Source organism: Stigmatopora nigra, chromosome 12, assembly GCF_051989575.1.
Source record: "Stigmatopora nigra isolate UIUO_SnigA chromosome 12, RoL_Snig_1.1, whole genome shotgun sequence".
Lineage (NCBI taxonomy): Eukaryota > Metazoa > Chordata > Actinopteri > Syngnathiformes > Syngnathidae > Stigmatopora > Stigmatopora nigra.
Window position 1 is genome coordinate 526,667 of NC_135519.1, and position 22,133 is coordinate 548,799.

General features: G+C 39.0%; 2 protein-coding genes across 6 annotated transcripts in view; one reads left to right on the forward strand and one right to left on the reverse strand.

The window, feature by feature from the left end:
* Nucleotides 1-2,493: 2,493 nt before the first annotated feature.
* On the reverse strand, nt 2,494-14,522 carry chchd1 (coiled-coil-helix-coiled-coil-helix domain containing 1). The gene is made up of 3 exons (XM_077728945.1): nt 14,135-14,522; nt 11,209-11,327; nt 2,494-2,828 (listed from the first exon to the last, which is right to left on the reverse strand). Exons 1-3 carry the CDS (start codon nt 14,271-14,273, stop codon nt 2,718-2,720), a joined length of 369 nt encoding a protein of 122 aa, XP_077585071.1. The 5' UTR covers nt 14,274-14,522; the 3' UTR covers nt 2,494-2,717.
* Nucleotides 14,523-14,958: 436 nt separating this feature from the next.
* The window catches only part of pcca (propionyl-CoA carboxylase subunit alpha), an 85,596-nt gene continuing 78,421 nt past the window's right edge, over nt 14,959-22,133 (forward strand). The window contains exons 1-5 of one of the 5 annotated variants that reach the window (XM_077728943.1): nt 14,959-15,485; nt 15,553-15,605; nt 15,699-15,759; nt 16,093-16,170; nt 16,378-16,425. In XM_077728943.1, the coding sequence (XP_077585069.1) occupies nt 15,411-15,485; nt 15,553-15,605; nt 15,699-15,759; nt 16,093-16,170; nt 16,378-16,425 (315 nt within the window). In that variant the 5' untranslated portion in view covers nt 14,959-15,410. The other 4 variants (XM_077728940.1, XM_077728941.1, XM_077728942.1 and 1 more) reach the window with 4 other exon arrangements.

The following is a 22,133-nucleotide window of genomic DNA, read 5'->3' on the forward strand; positions in this document are numbered from 1 at the left end:
AAGGGGGACTCTAACCCCCGCCATAGGATAAACGTCACGTCACCGACGCACCTCTTGGAAATACTTAGTTTGCCGACTGAGCATTCATCCGTTGCATATCTTACGTTTCTATTTTAATTTTCTTAACGACATACATAATCCTCACATGTATGCATCCCTTATCTCCCACTATTGGAGCGTTTTTCTTCGACTCTTTCACGAATGGAAAAACGGGATTTCAACAGCCTTGTTATATATAAATTTTTAAATGCACTTACCGTCTGCCTGCCCCCTCTTTCTCCGCCGGGGTCCTTTCTTCAAACGGGCCGCGATCGACTGAAATGCCCCCTTTCAAAGTAAGAGGGCTGACGTCAGTAATTCTTGGCTTTCAGTCCACCGCGGTCCGAGAAATTCAGAAATGAATTCCCGGGTTTCGGCACCAGAAAATGTCAGGTTTAGAACATATACATTCAATAACTTCAGATCAGAGGTAGCACACGCAGAGTCGGCTTGATGAGGTTTTCAAAGACTTCAGTTGAAGGAGGTGTCGGAATAGCCAGCTCTGGGAGATAAGTCCTTCCCCCATCGTGGCCAGATCGAGTCCCTGCCTACCTCTAACAGAGTAGCCCCTTTTATTAACAAAGGGTCATGTGACCTAGGTACAAACTTAAGGCGGGACGAAGTGACACAAAGAAATGGGCGTGTCTTAGTAAATGACGTGCCCCTAACTCATAGGTGTTATGAAGGAAACTTACCACTAGGCTCTGCAAAATTCTATCCTAGTGACTATACAGCATAAAAGTATAAAGAATACATTCTATACTTCACACTCCTGTCAAAAGAAACAGGACTATGTGCTTTGGTTTCACTGTTTTTACCAGTATCTGTTTTAGAGTGGAGATACAATGAGCGGCTCAGAATTTCGGTGCGGCGGCTGGCTTCTCTCGACGACGTTGAGCCTCATTGAGGAATGGCAATCCGACTTATGGGTTGGTTTGCCAAATTGCAGCAGGAGTGTATATTTCCTTGGGTTATGCCAAATAAAAATATGAATAGGGTAAATACCATCTATTACAATGTCCAAGAAAAGAAATTTTATTCGCAATGAAGGAAAAGCTGGCAGCCACCAGTCTCATGACTTCCCAGTGCCGCAAAGCGGTTGGTATGTATCTGACGGTTGATGTGCTTTTGATGGAGCAGGGAGCGTATGCAATGTTTGACAATGTTGCGCTCAACACGTCCCCCAATGTGTCACTCACCTGAGCCGTTGAAGGCCTGAACCTGAACCCAACCAGAAATGAAGAGGCACCCTGGAGTAGAACTGTCCACCTTGTGGCAGACTGGCGGGATAAGGTATTCAGCAAATGTAAAACAATTGTCTTTAACCAAGGTGATATCAATAGCTGTTTTGGCTAATACTTTGAGAATGTGTGGATGTTGTCTTATCCCCTGCTTACGCTTTTTGCTAGACCGATTTAGAGTTGATACAGTAGCTCAAACAAATTCTGAAGTACAAGGATTGTGTCTGCTTATTGGACAGCCTACTGGTGATAACATTGATTACCAGGATTATGTAAAATATGAGTTGAACAAGAATGATTTTGTTCTTCCTTTTTGAGGCCAGATATGTAAGTAAGGTGAATTCTGGTAAAGAGCGAGACAACAGACTTCCCCCAAGTGTATTTGTCATAAAAAAAAAAAATGGGGTTGAGTATAAATATATAATAAGAGGGGAATGTTAGGTTCATCATTTATATATTTGCTTGTAATATAATCATTATATATATGTGCCTGCAATGAAGAACACATTGCCTTATTTTGTATATTAAACATTACATATATGAACGCTTTGCTTATTAGGAACGCTTTGCTTATTAGGAATGTTAGGTTCATCATTATTATAAATGTCAATGCTTTGGCTTATTTTGTATATTAAACATTACATATATGAATGCTTTGCTTATTAGGAATGTTAGGTTCATCATTATTATAAATGTGACATTAATACAAGGCATTTTAATACATCTCTTGCAAAAGAAGTGCTCGCTCCAAAGTTAACCAAAACACCTTTGGAGGTTACTTCTCCTTCACACCTGGACTTCTCGAGACTATGGTTCAACAACAAGCTCTTGGAAACTGTGGATTTGTTTTGGGAAACGTGGCTTCTCAAGATGATCCGCATCACCTCTCTCTCGGGAAAATTCGACAGACCTACAATAGTTTTGAGAACTGAAATTAATTGTTATGAAACTCTGAATAATCTTTAGACTTCTGTTATGTATGTTGTTTAAATCTTATGAATATATTAGCAAAAGGGACACCGGGGTCTTCAGGATCATCTGACCGGAGGCGCGTGTGGATGGATTTTCTTTTTGCAAGAATAAAAGGATATGATCTCAGATGCCTCCATTATTGAAAGTTGAACTTGGGAATACTTATAAGTAAATCTATGAATTGGCAAACTCCAAAGACAATGGAATGTTACATTAAATAAAAAGGACTACTAGTTTGGGATTTTTGAATTTCAAACAACGGTGTTTAATATGCATAGAATTATTAATGGACAATGCCCAAACAACTTAACACTGGACTAGTCTTATTTTAAGCATGCATAATTCAGGTTCACAAAGAGATAAACAGTAATGATTGCGCACGATGGAAAACTATTTCAATTCAGTGTTGGTTATTTTGATACTGAACACAATGGGTGGAAAAAAAAACCCCAAAAAATCATGTTCTTATATCTCAATACATTGGTTAGGGTATCTTTTTAACAGTGTGGTGGCTTGTTTTGGTTGCAGACGTCCTTTTTGGTGTGTCGTGTCTTCTATTGTATTATTCAGCGAAATCTGCAAGAGAAAAAAAAATCAGTTAAGTGTCACAACTCCAGTCAGATGGATTGAATCAATGAGTGAGTAAATGTGAAACAGTTCTCAAACTGATAATCACCAAAGCATTGAAGCAGCTCTTTGCTATAGTACTTGCATGGGCTAAAGCTACTAACAACAAATGATAGTTTACACTGTTTCAGAGATAACTTCATACGAGAAAAACAAGGTGTTAAAATCTGTTAAATGTGATTAAGCCAAGCTATAAAATCTCAGTGTATACACTTCAGTGAAAGTATTATGTTAAGCATTAAGTCCTAATGAAAATGAATTACAAAAAATGTGGATGAATTTTTGGGTGTGTCCCTTCTGTCTCTCAACACAGATGTGTGAAATTTGAAGGTAACACCTACAGTAACAATATCTGGTTATTACACAACAATTTTCAGGGAGTCAAGGAGCCCTGTTCTCCAAACAATTCCTGTAACTTGTGACATTTTTAGTCAAGTTATTTTACATTAATGGGCAAAAAATGTTATACAAAATAAGTGGATCTCAAAACATTACTACTGTCATCCTTCACCACTTTATGGCTTCAATACATTGCCGTATTTGTATTATGTATCCAGATAAAAAAAATCATAAGAAAGTCAAAATTTATGCTGAAACTCTCAGGCGGAAGACAGGAGATAAAAAGTGGCTGAAGTCAAGGCACCACCTCTTCACTGCAAAATTTCACTGTCAGAGAAGAATGACTTGCCGAGTATAAAAGGCCCAGAACGACCACCTCGATTGAATTTCACATTGTGCAGGAAAACTAGGCCGAGCCTATTCCCGCTAAGTTTGGTTATCGAATCGCCCTTGAAAATGCCTCAAAGCATCTTAGGGACATGGCATTGACCGAAAGAGTAACGTTGCTAGATATGCTAAAGGCGAGCAATAAGATTGTCCATGTAGCATGCCATTACCGCATAAATGAATCTACAGTGCGTTATATCGAGATAGAAGAGAGCATTTGGAAAACGGCAACACTATCTTTTTCTAAGGACACCAAGCGAGTGGTAACCACTAGAAATAAAAAAATAAACTAGGACTATGAGGTATTTACACCGTAGAGAAAGCCATGAAGCAGGCATGACATCAATACACTGCGCGAGAGTCATTCAACCCCCCGAACTGATGAGGACCTTGTCGAAATGATGCCAACAAGAGTGAGAAAGATAAGCAGCGGACAACAATGAGAATGAAGAACGTGGTCCGGCCCGCGGGCCGTGCTGATATATACGGCCCGTTGCAGATAACATTCATTTAGAATAAAAAGGGCTTTTATTCACAGCCAAACAAAGTAGTTATAACAGTAGATTCTGTAGTTTACACCAGCAGATAAAACATTGAGATTAACCTTTGAATTAAAGTTCTCAGAAAATCATTTTGAATATATATTTCCTAAAATAATGGGGAATTATTTGAAATTAAAATATTTTTCTTATTGGCACACATCACTAGAAGTGTGTTCAATAGCATTTTCAGGTATTGTTCTCTAAGCCCTCTAGTCTGTATTTTAGTAAGTCTTCTAGTGTTTTTTTCCCCAGAGGATGGTACTCTTTGCTCGACTGATTTTGTGTCAGTTGATTTATATAGTTTTTATGTTGTTTACGTCTGACGGTGAACTGTGTTCAGTGAATTCGTTTTGTGATCAATTTGTCACTCAACAACAATAATCCTTTTGGTAACCCTTGCTGACCCAAAACAACCTTAAAGTAGGTATATGTAAACAAAAACAACACACTAGCCTGAAATTTTGAGTCTTCAAACACTTGAATCTTTTTACACACACGTGTCATTTTAACAGGTGACAAGTAATTTTAAGATATAATAAATGTAAAGATTCTTTCAGTAAACAGTCCGTTATAATTTGAAGACTTTTTGGAGCTCCTGACAGAATGATCCCAGCCGTGTTTGAGCGACTGTGGGGAGTCGTGCTTGGCTGGATGGAAACTGGGGAACAATGTGCTTCGAATGTTTGCTCCAACGGGGAGGGCATATGTTCCACCAAACCTTGGAGTCCAGAAGAATAAAAATAAAATATATTTCCCCATCAATTTCTTTGCACATCTCGAGATGTACTGCCACCTGCTGGACGTATTCCTAAATACAAGTATGTAGTACAATGTGTTGCCAGTCCTTTGTATTCAATATTCTTATATATGTACTCATACACGCTCTTGCTACGTGAAGAAAAAAAACACTAAACGTATTAAAATACAGACGAGGGCTTAGAGAACAATACCTGAAAAGGCTATTGAACACACTTCTGGTGATGTGTGCCCAAAAGAACTATATTTTAATTTTAGATAATTTCCCATTATTTTAGCAAATATATATTCAAAATGATTTGCTGAGAACCTTAATTCAAATATTAATCTCAATGTTTTCTATGATGGTGTAAATTACAGTATCTACTGTTATAACTTTTTATCTTCTGTCATTATAGTAGTTATTGTTATAACTACCGTGTTTGGCCGTGAATGCCCCTGTTGTTCTAAATGAATGTTGTTATCTGTAACTTGTTATTCTAAATGAATGTTGTTATCTGTAACTTGTTATTCTAAATGAATGTTGTTATCTGTAACTTGTTATTCTAAATGGATGTTGTTATCTGTAACTTGTTATTCTAAATGAATGTTCTTATCTGTAACTTGTTATTCTAAATGAAAGTTGTTATCTGTAACTTGTTATTCTAAATGAAAGTTGTTATCTGTAACTTGTTATACTAAATGAATGCCATTATCTGTAACTTGTAATTCTAAATGAATGCTGTTATCTGTTACTTGTAATTCTAAATGAATGCTGTGATCTGTAACTTGTTATTCTAAATGAATGTTGTCATCTGTAATTTGTTATTCTAAATGAATGTTGTTATATGTTACTTGTTATTCTAAATGAATGTTGTTATAAGTAACTTGTCTAAATGAATGTTGTTATATGTAACTTGTTATTCTAAATGAATGTTGTTATCTGTAACAGGCCGTATATGGCCTGCGGGCCGAGGTTGAAAAACATGTACACACACGACCTCCGGCTGGCTAGTCGGTCGGCTAGGTCGGCTAATCCTACGCCCGGCCAGATTCCCGCTCGGCGAGTTGGCCCTCGCCCAGACGTCAGTCGGCTAAACGTCTTTAGGCAAGTAGACGGGCCAAGATCAGACCCATTCTCAACACCCCCACCACCTTGCAGCAGTACACTGAAGTTTTAGGAACATGAAGTGAGACTGGTAATGCAGTGTGTGAACACTAGGAAGGTTGCTGGCCCTGGTGGAGTACCTGAGAAGGTGTTCAAAGCACCAATTTGCTTATAGAGCAAACCGGTCCACTGAGGATGCTATCGCCATAGCTCAACACAGCACTGAGCCACCTGGAGCACCATGGCAATTACGCGAGGATGCTTCTCAGTGACTGTAGCTCAGCCTTCAATACTATAATACCGGACCTTACAATACCTTTTCCATTGGCCGCAGGATAAAGAACTTAACTAACCGACCACAAACTGTTAGACTTGGTCCCCACTTCTCTTCCTCCAATACACTGAGCACTGACTCCCCTCAAGGCTGTGTACTGAGTCATCTTCTGTACTTCTGTGTATTGGAGAAAGAGCGGTGGGGACCAAGTCGAATAGAATACGACTGTACACCAACCCACCAGTCTAGCTACATCATCAAATTTGCTGATGACACCATTGTGGTCGGACTCATCTCAGGAGGGGATGAGTCGGCCTACAGAGAGGTCAACAAACGGTCTTCGTGGTGCTCGGTGAACAATCTCACACTGAACACCACGAAAACTAAATAAATAATCCTGGACTTTTGCAAACACAGTATAGATCTAGCCCCACTCCTCATAAACAGAGTATGTGTAGACAAGGTCCAGCCCTTTAAATTCCTGGCTGCTCTCTGCCCTCACTGGAAGACATTGCCAGCCCTCGTTACCTCAGCAGAGCCAGGAACCTTGTCGGGGACCCATACCACTTTGATCACAACCTGTTCCAGCTGCTGCCCTCTAGCAGACGCTACAGTTCTCACAAAGTATGGACAAATAGGCTTAAGGACAGTTTTTTTGCCGCATCCATCAACACTCTAAACCCACAGTAGCACGACACACAATCCCTTGTGTAATTACTTTGGGGTGAGGTAACATGAAAAGACGTTGGGCGGTTATCTGCCTCCTACAAGCTGATTGTAGTTACGTGAGGAGACAGTGAGAGGTAAGTGATCCGCTCGTGGGTGATGCGATGTATCCATCACGGCAGAGTGCAAACCTGTCTGAAATTAGGGCTTATTTGGGCCTTTTTCCGGGAAAGCGCACTTTATGGAGAAGCACTACCATTATCGTCATACGCAGCTGGGTATGACAATTAGGCTTTTGTCGAGTCAATGATGATGACAAACCCCATGTCCGATTATTATTATTATTTAAGGAATCTGCAGGAGAGCTTCAGTATAGTCAGCAGTTGGCAAGTACCGCTCCAGGAAATAGGTGATAACCCTGTCAGAGCCTTCAAATTGAATAATCATCTTGACAGTGTCATGTCAATGTAAAAAAGCATATTTATATTAAAAAAAAGATACAGCAGTCAAAACTCCCTGTTGCCATCTTCCTCGTAAAAGCTCCTCCTGCTGCCTCAAAGGCCCCTCCTGGAGATTCAATCGATGATACAATGCCTCTCGAATCTGATGAAGAGGATATTGACTAAAACTCCCAATAACTTGTTTTTTTTTTAATCAAGCAGGAGCTATTTTCATTGGGAGTAGATTACTCAAAGGTTTACATTTTATTTATAGATTACATTTAGATTTTAATACATTACAGTCTTCATATGCCTTTAATTGTAACATTTAACAAATACACTTATTGACGATTGTAGTCCTGTACTTGTATTTTTTGTAAAGGCGAGAAAACACAGTAGTCCTTCGAATATTGTGGATATTGAAGACCAGACATGGCTGCGGTAATCGAAAAACCGCAAAGTAGCATCACACCCAAGTACACAAGTACAATTATCAAGAAAATGAAAATGAAAATCAGACATAGGCATTGTCGTCATCATTGACTTGACAAAAAGCCTAGTAGTCATCATACCCTCAGCAGCGTATGACGAAATTGTATAGTGCTTCTCCACAAGTTCGTCTTCCCAGGCCAGACACATTTATGACATTTATTTATGACATATGACAAGTGTATTTATTAAATATTACAGGCACAAGAATATGTAAATACTTATGTATTAATATCTAAATATAATCTATATATTAAAAAAACACATACACACTCCCCTACTTACGAATGAGTTACGTTCCGAGCGCTTGTTCATAAGTTGAAATTGTTCAAATTGAAGTTGATTCAGGGCTATATTTTGTATTATAATTTATGTTTAAGGCCTATATAAGTATATTGAAGGTTTACATTAGTACATTTGTATGTTTAAGGCTTGTATAAGTAACCAGCATTGGTTTGTACTGAAAAAAAATATCAATAAAATGGAGAAAATACATACAGTACTATATGCATACATTAGAGAGATGGAGAGATTTACTAGAAACTGGCCGAATGAAGCTATCTAATGACGATTGCAGTTTTCTTCATTTTTTTTCATTATAAATGCGGTATCACTGTATGACATCATTCAATTGATTTGCAACCTTTGTGCAACGTTCAATATTTGGGTCCTGCTGCTCGATCTTTGTTTATAAATGGTACCGACGGCTGAGCGATTCAAGTTGTATTCCCGTGCAACGCTCACCACTTTCTTAAGCGCACCAAGCTTCTTTATCATTGCCACTTTTGTTTCAAATGAAATGGCTGGCTTCTTCCTTGCACCTCTCAAACTAGAAGCCTTTCGCTTTTCACAAACCATATTGAATAATGAATGCACAAGATATTTAATGATAAAAATGAAAAACGTCTTTTGCGCACTGGAGATACGTTTACGCACTTCCGCACTGCAGAGGAAGGTAGATGCTGGGTGAGCTGAGCTCTCACAGCGCCAGGCGTCGGTATTAACGACAGAAAGAAGCACCACTCGGAAAAAGGTGCGCAATACAAAATCGAACTGACGAAAATTTTTCGACATAAACGCAATTTGCAGACATGTTCGTATTTACCGTTGTTCGTAAGTTGAATGTTAGTAAGTAGGGGAGTGTCTGTACTTTAAGTACTGTATGACACTGACCACTTGACTGACTGGTTTCGTTTCTTGTGTACACATTGTTTATTAAAGTCAACCGAGCAAAGGTTCACCCTAAAAATTAAATGGCGAGGCAATTGATTTACGTGTGCTTGTGGCGCATTTAACCCTCAAAAACACAATGGTAAAAAAAAAAACAACAACAACAACACATTAGAGGTAGACAGGGGAAAGGCCTGACGTGAACGACAACAGAATGCCGTTGTGAACGCTTGGAAAATGGAATCAAGCTATGGGTCGAACAAATCTCAGGCTAGTGTGTTGTGTATGTGATTTTTAGAATGGCAAGCTATTGATAGTGTTTAATATTGAAAAGCAAGTAAATTACTATATTTGTACTGGCTCTTGACTAATTCATTTGAACCATGTCTATTTACTCCAAAATGACCCATTATTAATCTTGGATGCAGAGGATGGTATTCTTTATCCGACGGATTTTGTATCAATTGACTTATATAGTATTCATGTTGTTTACGTCTGACGGTGAGAAGTGTTCAGTGAATTTGTTTTGTGATCCATTTGTCACTCAACTACAATAATCCTTTTGGTGACCTTGCTGACCCACATCACTGGTAAAAACAACCTAAAACTAGGCAAGACGACTAAAGCTGAAAGGAATGGTAACCATGCAAAACTTACCCTAAATGCATGTCCATGCAAACACACATAGGGGCACATGTACAGCATATGTACACATACACAACACACTAGCCTAAGATTTTGAGTCTTGCTTTTATTTGTTTCATAAAATAATAAATTAAACACTTAGTTTTTATTTAGGGGAGGTTTTGCATGTTTACCATTCCTTTCAGCTTTAGTCGTCTTGCCAAGTGGTTTAGGAGTAGAAAGTATTTGGTCACCTACATACAAGCAAGATTTCTGGCTGCCAAAAAGGTCTAACTTCTTTTAACGAGGTCTCCACTCAATACCTATATTATTAATAGCAACTGTTTAAACTATCGGCATAAAAGCCACCTGTCCACAACCTGTCTCTCACACTCCAAACTCCACTATGGCCAAGACCAAAGACCCGCCAAAGGACACCAGAAACAAAATTGTAGACCTGCACCAGGATGGGAAGACTGAATCTGCAATAGACAAAATGCTTGGTGTAAAGAAATCAACTGTGGGAACAATTTTTAGAGAATGGAAGACATACAAGACCACTGATGATCTCCCTCAATCTGGGGTACCATGCAAGATCTCAACCTGTGACATCAAAATGATAACAAGAAAGGCGAGCAAAAATCCCAGAATCACAAAGGGTACATAATGAATGACCTACAGAGAGCTGGGACCACAGTAAAAAGGCTACTATCAGTAACACAATGCGCCGCGAGGAACTCAAATCCTGCACTGCCAGATGAGTCCCCCTGCTGAAGCCAGTACACATATATTTGATTTACTCGGTCTTTCTGGTCGCAACTCCCTTGTGTAACGGCTTGCATTTTTCTGTGTTTCTTCCCCCTTTAGTCAGTGCGAATGGCAGAGCTTATTCGCTAAAGCGAGAGGAGTACTACTTCCCAGGCAAGTTGGCAATTTGTATGCATAATCTTATGAATATTTTGAAGAGAAGACAAAGGCAAACAACCCTCGATAGGTTGCATCTGAAAGTAAGGGTGGAGGCGAGGCAAATAGAGCCAATAAGAAAGGTATAAAAATGTAAAACAAAATAAGCTAAAATTAGACGATCACCGGACTGGCCAGACCGCCGCTTACTCATCGGCTCGGCCGGGCGACTGCCAGACTGCCGGTTCCTCCTGGGACGGCCGAGACAATCACCAGACCGGCCAGACCGTTGCTTTCTCATGTGCCGGCCTGGACGACTGCTAAACCGGCCAGACTCTCGGTTCCTCCTGTGCTGGCCTGGACAACCGCTGGACCGCCACGACCAGTGCTTACTCGTGGGCAGGCCCGGATGACCGCAGGAGCACCCAGTGCCCCATGTCGTCAGACCGGCCAGGCGTCCACCGGATTAACTACGTTATCGGAGACTTCGGGACTCCTCATAAAATAAAAGGTAGTTTTTAACCTTTAATAGAATTCACCAGTTCTGACCCAACACAAAGTCTGTCTTCATGTGTATATTTGTCTGAAAATTGTATTTGTAAACCGACGTACAACTTAACAATGTTGCAAAGGTCTTGGATTTTGTACTTACTTGGGCTTTTTTAACACAGGAGGAGAATTCATCCATCTCTTGGGAGCACAGACTCTCCACAAAGTTGTTCTGCTTCCAACAAGCCATCATGATTGACAGCTCTGTGATACAGGTGGCCTCTGAAAAGTAATTACAAAATCTACTGTTTGCATCTGGAAGAAGACTTTTAAAACAGCTTGTGTTGTCAGTGGTAGGGTTCTGTAGTTGTGTCCGTACCCAACAGTCAATAGTTGGTAGACTCCATTAATTGACATCAGCGTCGCTAAAGCTTGAGATGATAAATAAAAACCTTATGATCAAGTCTATACAGTAATACCTTGACATACGAGTGTCCCGACATATGAGGAATTTTAGATACAAGTAAAATTCCATGCAAATACTTATCTTGAGACAGAAGACTTTTTTTAGATACGAGCATTCGAGACAGCTAGTTGGCCAGGCTGCGAGAGGCTGCTTGTGATTTCTTTCACACCATGTCTCTTATGCAAATATCTGGACGAGCACTGTGCGGACCGTAGCATTTTTTCCGTGTTTTTATACGTTAGTCAGTAAAGAATTAACGGAAACACATTGGATCCAAATCAACACAGTGCAATGAAGGGAAATGCGAAGAAAGGGCGTATGATGACAATCGATATTAAGCATGAAATAATCGAAAAGCATGAGTAGTGTACGCGTGACTGAGCTGGCTCGCCAATACCCATGGAGAAGCAGGAGGTTCCCCTCGAAAGCCACGGTGGAATACATTGAATTCAATGCCTTAGTTATTTCTCAAGGTGTAAATTTAGTGTAACGTAAGATTACAACTTTTTTTACTGTGTATTAGAATCTAAGTTCACTTAAATTTAAAGTTTGTTTAACGTTAAAGTTTGCACTTAAATTTGAAGTTTGTTTAACGTTAAAGTTTGTTTAACGTTTAAGTTTGTTTAACGTTAAAGTTTGTTTAACGTTAAAGTTTGTTTAACGTTAAAGTTTGTTTAACGTTAAAGTTTGTTTAACGTTAAAGTTTGTTTAACGTTAAAGTTTGTTTAACGTTAAAGTTTGTTTAACGTTAAAGTTTGTTTAACGTTAAAGTTTGTTTAACGTTAAAGTTTGTTTAATGTTTAAGTTTTTTTTTAATTCTTCAGTGTTGAGTCATAGTAGCAAAAGTGGCTTCTGGTTACGAGTTTAGGTGTGGATTTTTATGAAGTTAAAAAAATAATAAAACTAAATTCAGTGCGGAGTCACATTGGCAAAAGGAAGACAGGGGAATTGCTTCCGGTTACAAGTTACAGTGTGGATTTGAACCTTTTAACGAAAATTAAAACAATATAACCCGCCTCATGGTGTAGAAGTTCACTCGCCTGACTTCGTTGCGGGCAGATGCAGGCTCGATAGTTGCAGGCGGCACTATGATTGGGAGTGCGGATGCGTGTATACATATGTATACATAAACTTCCCCCTCTTCTCCAATTCACTCGTATCTCAAAGCAATTTTTCCCATATAAAATAACTAAATACAAATTAATGCGTTCCCACCGTGAGAACATCATTGTGAAATTTGTAGATGATACAACAGTAGTAGGGATGATAAGTCAAATGAGACGGCCTACAGAGATGAGATGCTTAGACTCAGCGAGTGGTGCACTCTCAACAATCTGATGCTGAACGAAAAACCAGGGAACACGGAACAAGGCTGCTTCATCACCCCTGTATATTAAGGGCGGATGTGTGGGGCAAGTAGAGACATTCAAATTCCTAGGAGTCCACATCTCTTCTGATGTCACTTCGGTAGCAAACACCACTGCACTCATGAAGAAAGCGCACAGAGGCTACATTTCCTGTGGGTACTCAGGAAAGAGCAATTGACAACTAGCCTGCTGGTGACCTTCTACCGGTCTGCCATGGAGAGCTTGCTGACCTACACTGTATCAGTATGGCGCTTAAGCTCTACAGAAGCCGACAGGAAAAGACTGCATAGGGTGATCAACTACCCAACCCTAAGCAACCTTTCCAGCATCTAAGAATCCCGGTGCCAAAGAATGGCAGAAAGCATTATAAAAGACAGTACGCATCCCGGCTTCCACCAATTCAACCTGCTGCCCACTGGAAGGCGGTACAGAGCTATAACTGCAAAGGCAAACAAACTCAAGGACAGTTTCTTCCCAAGAGCTGTCACCATACACAACTTTAGTTCTGCTCCCAAGACCGAATCAAGACCTATTACTACTACTTGAATTACATAATCTATGCATTACTAGTTTGTGATTATTTATTTATCGTTACTATATAATCATTTCTATGTGTTTGCCTGTTTGTTATAGCGTCCATGGACTCAGCGAGTGGTGCAACTCGCTAAATGTCTCGAAAAACCATGGAACCATTCTGGACTCTGACGGAACAAGCCCACTCCGCTCTGCTGATCTCACTTGGACTACTGATTTGTTTCATATTTATTGATTATTTATTCCTACCATATATTGATTGTCTGCTTGTTTGTTGTTGCGTTCATAGACTCAGCGAGTGGTGCGACTTGGCACTGAATGTCTCCAAAACCAATCATGGAACTCATCCTCGCTTTCAGACAGAACAAGAGCGCTTCACTCTGCTGAGCTCACGTGGATTACTTATTTATTGATTTATTTGTCCATCTGCTGTTATTTGTGCACTATGTGGTGAACGCTTTGAAATCTCATTATATTGGAATGATGACAATAAAAGCATTCAATTAGAACCCACCGGGAAAAAAAAAACGTTGTCTCGTATTTCAGGGCAAACATTTGCTCTGAATTTACCTCCTATCTCAAATTTCTCGCATGCTTGGACACTCATATGTCAAGCTATTACTGCATTTCAATTCAGAATATCAAGTTTCTCAATAAAACACGAATATAGTAGTATTGGGAATTTACATTTTCAGCCTATTAAAAACTATACTTAAGTTTACCTCCTTTTTTAGGTTTGCGGCTGGTTACTCGATCTTTCAGGACAAGAGCCTTGTTGGGTTTAAGTACAGGTTTTCCATTTTGTTTGCTGAGCAATCTGCTGACTTTTTCTTGGAACAACTGTCCCCCCTGCACCGCCATTTCTTTGACAAACAACTCTCCTTCTGCAATAACTCGAGATAAACACTATTTTAAGCGTCCTTCGGAATAAATGAATACTCCCTGACGTTCTAATGGATCGGAATACAGACACGTTTTCATTCTACCCCGACACTAAAGACCAGAAACAGAATCGGATCCTTAAGGTACTGCGCATGTGCAGTTCTGAATTCACTTCCTTTTGAGCGATGACCCTGCAATGACCGTACACTCTTTTTTTCTTCTTTTTCTTAATCTACTTCCTTTTTCTCTTCTTCTTCTTCTTCTTCTTCTTCTTCTTCTTCTTCTTCTTCTTCTTCTTCTTCTTCTTCTTCTTCTTCTTCTTCTTCTTCTTCTTCTTCTTCTTCTTCTTTTTCTTTTTCTTTTTCTTTTTCTTTTTCTTTTTCTTTTTCTTTTTCTTTTTCTTTTTCTTTTTCTTTTTCTTTTTCTTTTTCTTTTTCTTTTTCTTTTTCTTTTTCTTTTTCTTTTTCTTTTTCTTTTTCTTTTCTTTTTCTTCTTCCTCTTCCTCTTCCTCTTCTTCTTCTTCTTCTTCTTCTTCTTCTTCTTCTTCTTCTTCTTCTTCTTCTTCTTCTTCTTCTTCTTCTTCTTCTTCTTCTTCTTCTTCTTCTTCTTCTTCTTCTTCTTCTTCTTCTTCTTCTTCTTCTACTTCTTCTACTTCTTCTTCTTCCGCTAATTTCTCATAGATTTGAACATAAGTAGATACTCTCCCTCTGCATTATAGCTGCGTGCTTTGACGGGGCAGAAATTTAAATAAACCCATATTGCATATCGTGGAATACACTATCAGGACAGCTTCGACACATTTTGTTTGCTGCTGTTGAGCACAGTGCCTCTATGACTAAAATACGAGAAACAGAAATATCCTTTCGCTGTTAAAGCAAAAAGTTCCATCTCGAATAATAAATACGTTATGTTCTTGCTAAATTAAGCTTGTCCCAATTAACCTACAATGTGCATTAGATGGGCCGCCCGATTGTGTGGCGCAGGGGTGCTCAAACTTGTTTTGCTCCAAGATCTCATTTTCAAGGAGTTAACCTTTTATGATCTACCTTTTTTTTCAGGCTACCGAAAAAGCTCAGCAATTATTTATGTTGATATACCTCGCATTAAACAACATGTATGGGAGCGATAGGGAACGGGGATGAAAATCCACTCCTTATTCATGCTATCGCTTACTGCAGATTTGCCAAATTCGTAAGTCCAGCTAAAAAAATCGACAGTGAAGGGATCAAACGGTTAAATAAATAGATATGCATTGCAGTTTCCCAAGAAAAGACTGCTCATGCTGCCCCAGTCAACATGGCTGTCTTGCAGGCACGTCTGTCAACAAGTGCGGTGCCGTATTCGGTCATGTCTATTTGTCCGCTCATTATGCTCGTTGTTGAAAGAGGACATTTTTGGAACTAGATTCAACATGAAGACGCGCAGTCTCCTACTCCCACCTTCCAGATTGCTATTTGTTTTAAAGGTAAGAGTTATGGTGCAGCGATACTGTTGTATTGGATGACAAGTGGTGGACAACCAGACTCGTTTCATCACATGGTTATGATACAAAAAAAATTCGTTACCCTATGTCAAATTTTCTTATTTTGTGTTGTTCCCTTACTGACGTCTCGATAAGCGTGCTCACAATGATACCAATATGTAATTGTCAACTTTCAATTCAGTTCAAATGTTATTAATTCCCACAACATGTCAGAAATAATCTAAAATTTAGCATTACCTTGTCACAAAATGTTTTGGCATCAATGTTCATGTCAGCCATTTTTAAAGTAATGAAGGGATTTTTTTTTGTTCACAGCATGCCCCCTTCCCTTCTGGATCTTGTGCCGGTCACGGCAAACCTCAGTACTCCACTGCTTCCTATCAGACTAAAAAGGTAAATCCGAAGATAATAATATAATGTTGTGGATACAAAAATAAGTTGACAACGTTGTGTTAAATGGTTTTCACTGAGTTATATTATTAAAATGTTTTATTATCTAAACCAAATATATTTTTTTACTTAAAAAAGCTACCAGTTATCCTGAATAATGTCATTTGGACTTTGATTAATCATATTACTTGTATGCCATTTTTTTCACAGATGTTTGACAAGATTCTAATAGCAAACAGAGGGGAGATTGCTTGCAGGGTAAGACTACTTTCAAATGCACCCCAACTGTTACAATAGTGTTTTCATTTTCACTTATTTACATTTATCAATGTAAAGAAAAAAACAACTGTAATTGAATAATTTTTGGGTATCAAATTACATTTGTATTACAAATTGATTTTTAAACCACTGCCACACCTCAACATTTATAGTTAAAGGTGCTAAGAAATACTACACCAAATGACTTAATAATTATATCATACTTTGGACCCCAAACTACATGAACCCCAAACTACATTTACAAAACTGTGTTAAAACGCACCGGAACAAGAAAAAACTACTGTGGATGCAACATATAGATAGCGCACAAAAATGAACACATTTAATAAACACAGCATTAAGAATTCAAACAACAACATTAATCAACAATAAGCATTAATGTTTTATAATTTCTTTGAAATATAATATAACACCCATTTTATAAGTCACTACTGGTTCTTACCTGCTTCTGCAGTACTGGTTGACAAACATTTTGGGGAAAAAAAAACGAGCCTGGAATGCATTAGGCTCGTACCTCCAAGTATGACTGAATTTTAATTGATTCTAATGCTGCCCATTGTTGTCACTTTCACACTGAATCCGGAGAATTATTAATGGCTAGTCGACAGCCTATCTGCCCTGCATTGTATATGTACAGTCGTACCTCTACTTACAAATGCCTTTAGGTACTGTTAGACTACATGCCCTGATATCTGACTCTACCTGACTATAACTATTTTTATCGACATGAAACTATAACTGGCTTGTCGTCTTAACAAAAGGGCATGCTCAAAATTCGAATAGAGACAACCAAGATGCGCTGGGTTTCTCCACAGAATATTTATTCCTAATATCTAACCAATTCAGAGTCACTCCCCACAACAGCTCTGGGTCAAACAGAACCACTCCAACACAAGTTAAAGTTTTTTTTTTTATATGCTTGATGGTCCACGACAGTCCAAGGGCTTCACCCTCTCCTGCGATTGTCCAGATGTCTCGGCAACACTGCGCTCGCTCGCGAATCTACCGCGCATGCACAGGTGGGCGTGCCCGCATGCATCAAAGGAAACACTCTCTCTGCGCATAACCAAAGAAGCAATGCAGAGCCCCCTTTCACTGGGATGATTTGTGGGCTCAGCGGGAAGGCAGAGGGGTTAGTTCTGGGACACCCAAGCTTCACTGCAATGAATCAAACACAACATTAAAACGTCCCAGTCTTCAGTACAACATTTTGAGGTTTTAAAACCTTTTGAGGAGCACCAGTGCAATCAAGATACGAAAACAAGATCCAAGTTACGGAAACATCAATACATTTCCTTTAACCATTATTTTGTTTTGAAATTGTTGCGGATGCTTGACAATTTCCTTACATGCCACTGGGCTCCCATTGGCTGTCTCACAATAGCAGCTTTCAGTGTTTCAAGACCCTCTTATTTTCTTTTGACCGCCGGTTGTTAAACTTATGCTTGGAGGAAGCTGTGGCTGAGTGCCTTTGACGGGAGCACAGTCGACAACAACAACTCCTTGTTTCAAGATGCAATACATGGGAAACTCAATGAGAAGGTGGCTGAGGAGGAAGCAATCATCATTCCAACAGCACAAATCAGAAAGAAAATGGGAAAGAAATTGTACAAACTTTCCGACTTTGTGGAAAAATCCTCAGTAAGGGTTCACGAGTCTTGCGATCACACACTTTGACAACCTATGTCTTGTGCATTTTGGAAACATTTAAAATGGTGCAGGTTTCCGTTCCAACCCATAAAAAATCCTTTCCACCAATCTGGTATCTTAGTAGTGCAATCAGTGGATTGCAGTCAAGTACCTCTTATTTCAGCTGAAATATAATTAGTTAAACTGTCTGTGCTGGATCAATTGGAACAAAAACCTGCACCCACAACGGCCCTTTAGGACCAGAATGCCCAGGTGTGCTCTAATGGATCGGCATAAAAGTTTATGAGGAGGCATTGACTTTCAATACGCCAAAGAAAAAATATATCACATAAGTTGCCAAATGATTTAGAAGAAAATATCAATTCATTCATACATTTGTAATCAATCAACGTAAGCAGAATAACTTTGAACTGTCACAGATAGGCCATATGGCAAAGACAATTGATCTCAAAGGGAAACCCCATTCAGATAAGCTCCACGGGCCATGAGAAAACTCGTTTTACAGTTGTGTTATCATGTATGGCAGGCGGTACAAAACAAAGATCCATGGTGATTTTTAAAAGAAAGAGTATTCCAAAGGGAGAAAACATTTCACCAGGTGTTGTGATCCACTCATCCTAAAGGCTGGGAAGATGTGAAGGGCTGCATTTTATGGTTAGATAAAGTTTGGAATAATAGACCAGGCTCACTACAAAAAAGAAGTCTTTGCTTGTATGGGACCAGTTCCGCTCACACTTGATGGGATTGTGAAGGCCAAGTTGAAAAGTCTAATCACATTTCAACTGGATGTTGTTTTAAACAAACAATTCAAAGACAGTCAGGGAAAAATTGATTGCATGAATAAAATCCGGCGACAAAGAGTTGACTGCTGGAGGAAATCTCAAGAAACCGGGCATACTGTATTTACTTCTATATTAGCTACATTTGATGGACAAAAAATGATGACTCAATCGATGATTTGGCTTATAGGCGCATAAAAAGATGACAGGCACAAATTTGCAAGGTAAGGCAACCCAGAGACTTTGTGAACGCTAAACCGGTAGTTACAAGATTCCTGGTTGCACTTACATTACTTTGTTTTTGAAAGGAAATTGTAAATTTGTGATTATGAAATAAAACAAATTTCCACTTTGATTTTTTTCTTTTAATTATTTCTCGAAAGTGTCAACTATTGTAGTAATATGAACCATTGGAAAAAAATGGAGATATTTCTGCATTTGAAGCAATAAAAATATAGCAATTATAAAATCACAATATCTTAAAGTTCTGGTAAAAACAAAATATAATTCCTGTCATTAAAAATCATCTGGTACTCATCAAGGTAGACTTATTTCTATTTTTCAAATTGAATAATTTGATATTTTGCCTTTACAAAGACAGGCATATTAACGTCCTTATGGTATTGACCCTAATCATGTGCTTTTGATTCATGCAGTATTTCCGAAATACCACGTGCGATGAATTTTCTTAAGACTTTTGAAAGTAACACATTTGTACTCCCTATTAAAACCATGAATATGGTGGGGAAAATCGTCAATCAGGGGCCGGCTTGTACGCGAGAAATTGTAAAATTCAACAATTTTAAAGGTGCACCTTATATGTGACTATACGGCTCATTGCATCCTGATTTAACTCATCATGGCAAGACTTGCCAGCAGAAATGATCATTAAGAGTTTTTTAAAGACCGGCATCAGCAATTAAATGGATGGCACAGAAGACAACCTGGTTTGGGACTCAGATTCAGACTCACAAGTATGTGAAGAACCTGATCATTCCTCCGAATGGGACACTGATGAAAAATTAAATCAAGAATAATGGAATCAATTGTTAGGTAAATCAGATGATGAATCAGACATTGAACATTTTTAAATATAATGACTAAGGATTTCAAATTGTAAATTCCATTTGAGAATTGCGTTCAGACTGGTAGTTTGTTTTACCAGGTTTCCTGTTTCTATGTTATAAATAAATGTTTTGTCATGGCAACTTGTGTTCAGCATTTGCCAGTTACCAGTACCGTAGGAATTCTTGGTGTGAGCTGAGAAGAATGGGAAAAAATATACATTCATACCTCTACTTACGAAATTAATTGGTTCCAGAACTATTTTCGTAACTTGAAAATTCGTAAATAGGTGTTTTATATGTAAATTGTGTAATTTGTTCCACGGTCCTCACACATCTACTAACTAAACCCTTTAAAATTGGTTAACAAGTCCCAACACAAAAAAATGAGAGTAAATGATGATACATTTATTAATATTGCAAAATGCATAACAAGTATATACACAAACCTGTTTAAAACGCATGGGAACAAAAAATAGCTACTGGGCTCTATGCAACATAGAGATAGCACAAACATGAACACACATTTAATAAACACAGCATTTGCGGTAGCACGACACTTTATCCCTTCTGTTTAATAACTTCGGGGTCCGGTAACATGAAAGACGTTGGGCGTTGATCTGCCTCCTGCTGGCTGACTGAAGGTCGGTGAGGAGACAGTAAGAGGTAAGTGATCCGTTTTTTCTATGTTGGCATCTGCGAGGCAAACTTTTTCTGCAGTCGCCGGGATTCGGTTGCGATCGGGGGTGATGCGATGTATCCATCACGGCAGAGTGCAAACGAGTCTGAAATTATGACTTATTTGGGCCTTTTGCTGGGAAAGCACACTTTGTGGAGAAGCACTATCAATTTCGTCATACGCAGCGGGGTATGATGACAATTAGATTTGTCGAGTCAATGATGATGACAAAGCCTATGTCTGATTATTATTATTTTTAAGAATTCAAACAAACATTAATTGACAACAAGCAATAACACTTTGTAATTTCTTTGAAATGCAATTTTTCACTCATTTTATAAGTCACTACTGGTTCTTACCTGCTTCTGCAGCGCTGGATGACAAGCATTTTGGAAAAAAACCCTACAAAGACGATTGCCTTTGAGGACTTTTAATAATGTTTCTAAAATGTTCAAAGTGGGCATGACACACGTGAACACTTTCAGGGTGTTTTTTCCACGGATTTGTAAAGTTTGTTTTTCTTCCGTTTTCATTTGTCTGATTGTGCGGTTAGGTTAAAACTTTATTTCATCCCATATTTGGGGAATTTCTTGTTTGCATTAGCAATACACACAAGACATTGTAGACATAGGTAAAAAAAAAAAAAAGAGCCACACACAGAAGTCCACTAGGTCGGGACCTTCTGGAGAGTGAGACCGCGGTTACCGCACAGTCCCTCAGTAGTCTGGAGGTTTGCCTAGATCCTCCTAAACTGTCCTATCACCGAATCAGCAACAGCGGAGAGGCCGGTGGGGGACTTTAAAGCACACAATCGCCCACCAAGCATCGGCAGCTCCATTTGACTGGGGAGAGATCTGGCGTTCCCATAACAATGATGGAATGCTTGGTCTGGAGTGTTGCATTTTTCTTCCGGCACTATCATCCCCTGCTCACAGCTGATCATGCGTCCATGACAGCAGTGGCACGGCTGAACAGCTCCAAAGACGTCACAAATAAAACCAAGCCACACGACGGGTAGTGCCGGTGGTGGAGTGAGCTTTTATAGCATGAATCAATGCATCTGCAACAATATTTTCAAAATAAAATGACGGATAAGGAATGCATGTACTTTTTGGGGGTTTTAGTAACTTATTTTTTTTTTCTTATTTCGAGGCATTCAATTGAAAATAAGCTTGATCAAAAAGCTTTGGTAAAGTGAAAATTTTGCACCTAAAAGCATTTGTAAGTAGAGGTATGACTACAGTGGTACCTCGCCATAAGAGCACCCCGACATACGAGCAATTTGAGATGGGTAAAATTCTGAGCAAATAATTATTTCGAGATACCAGACAAATTTTGAGATATGATAAAGACAGGTGGCCAAGACATGAGAGGCTGTTTGTCTTTTTGCCGAATCTCGAACACTGGGCGGAGCGTTGCATTTTTTTCAGTGTTTTTTTTCCCCTGTCACTCAGCGCAAATAGTGTAGCGATCGCTAGTATGAGGAGTAGATATTACTTCTCGTTGGCAAGTGGT

What these genes read in the sequence shown, in the direction of transcription:
- chchd1 (XM_077728945.1), bottom strand. Translation starts at nt 14,273, where the DNA reads ATGGCGGTGCAGGGGGGACAGTTGTTCCAAGAAAAAGTCAGCAGATTG. An exon ending in CCGCAAACCTAAAAAAGGAG is followed by an intron (nt 11,328 to 14,134) that starts GTAAACTTAAGT and finishes ATTACTTTTCAG; the next exon opens with AGGCCACCTGTATCACAGAG. An exon ending in CCTGTGTTAAAAAAGCCCAA is followed by an intron (nt 2,829 to 11,208) that starts GTAAGTACAAAA and finishes TTTCTCTTGCAG; the next exon opens with ATTTCGCTGAATAATACAAT.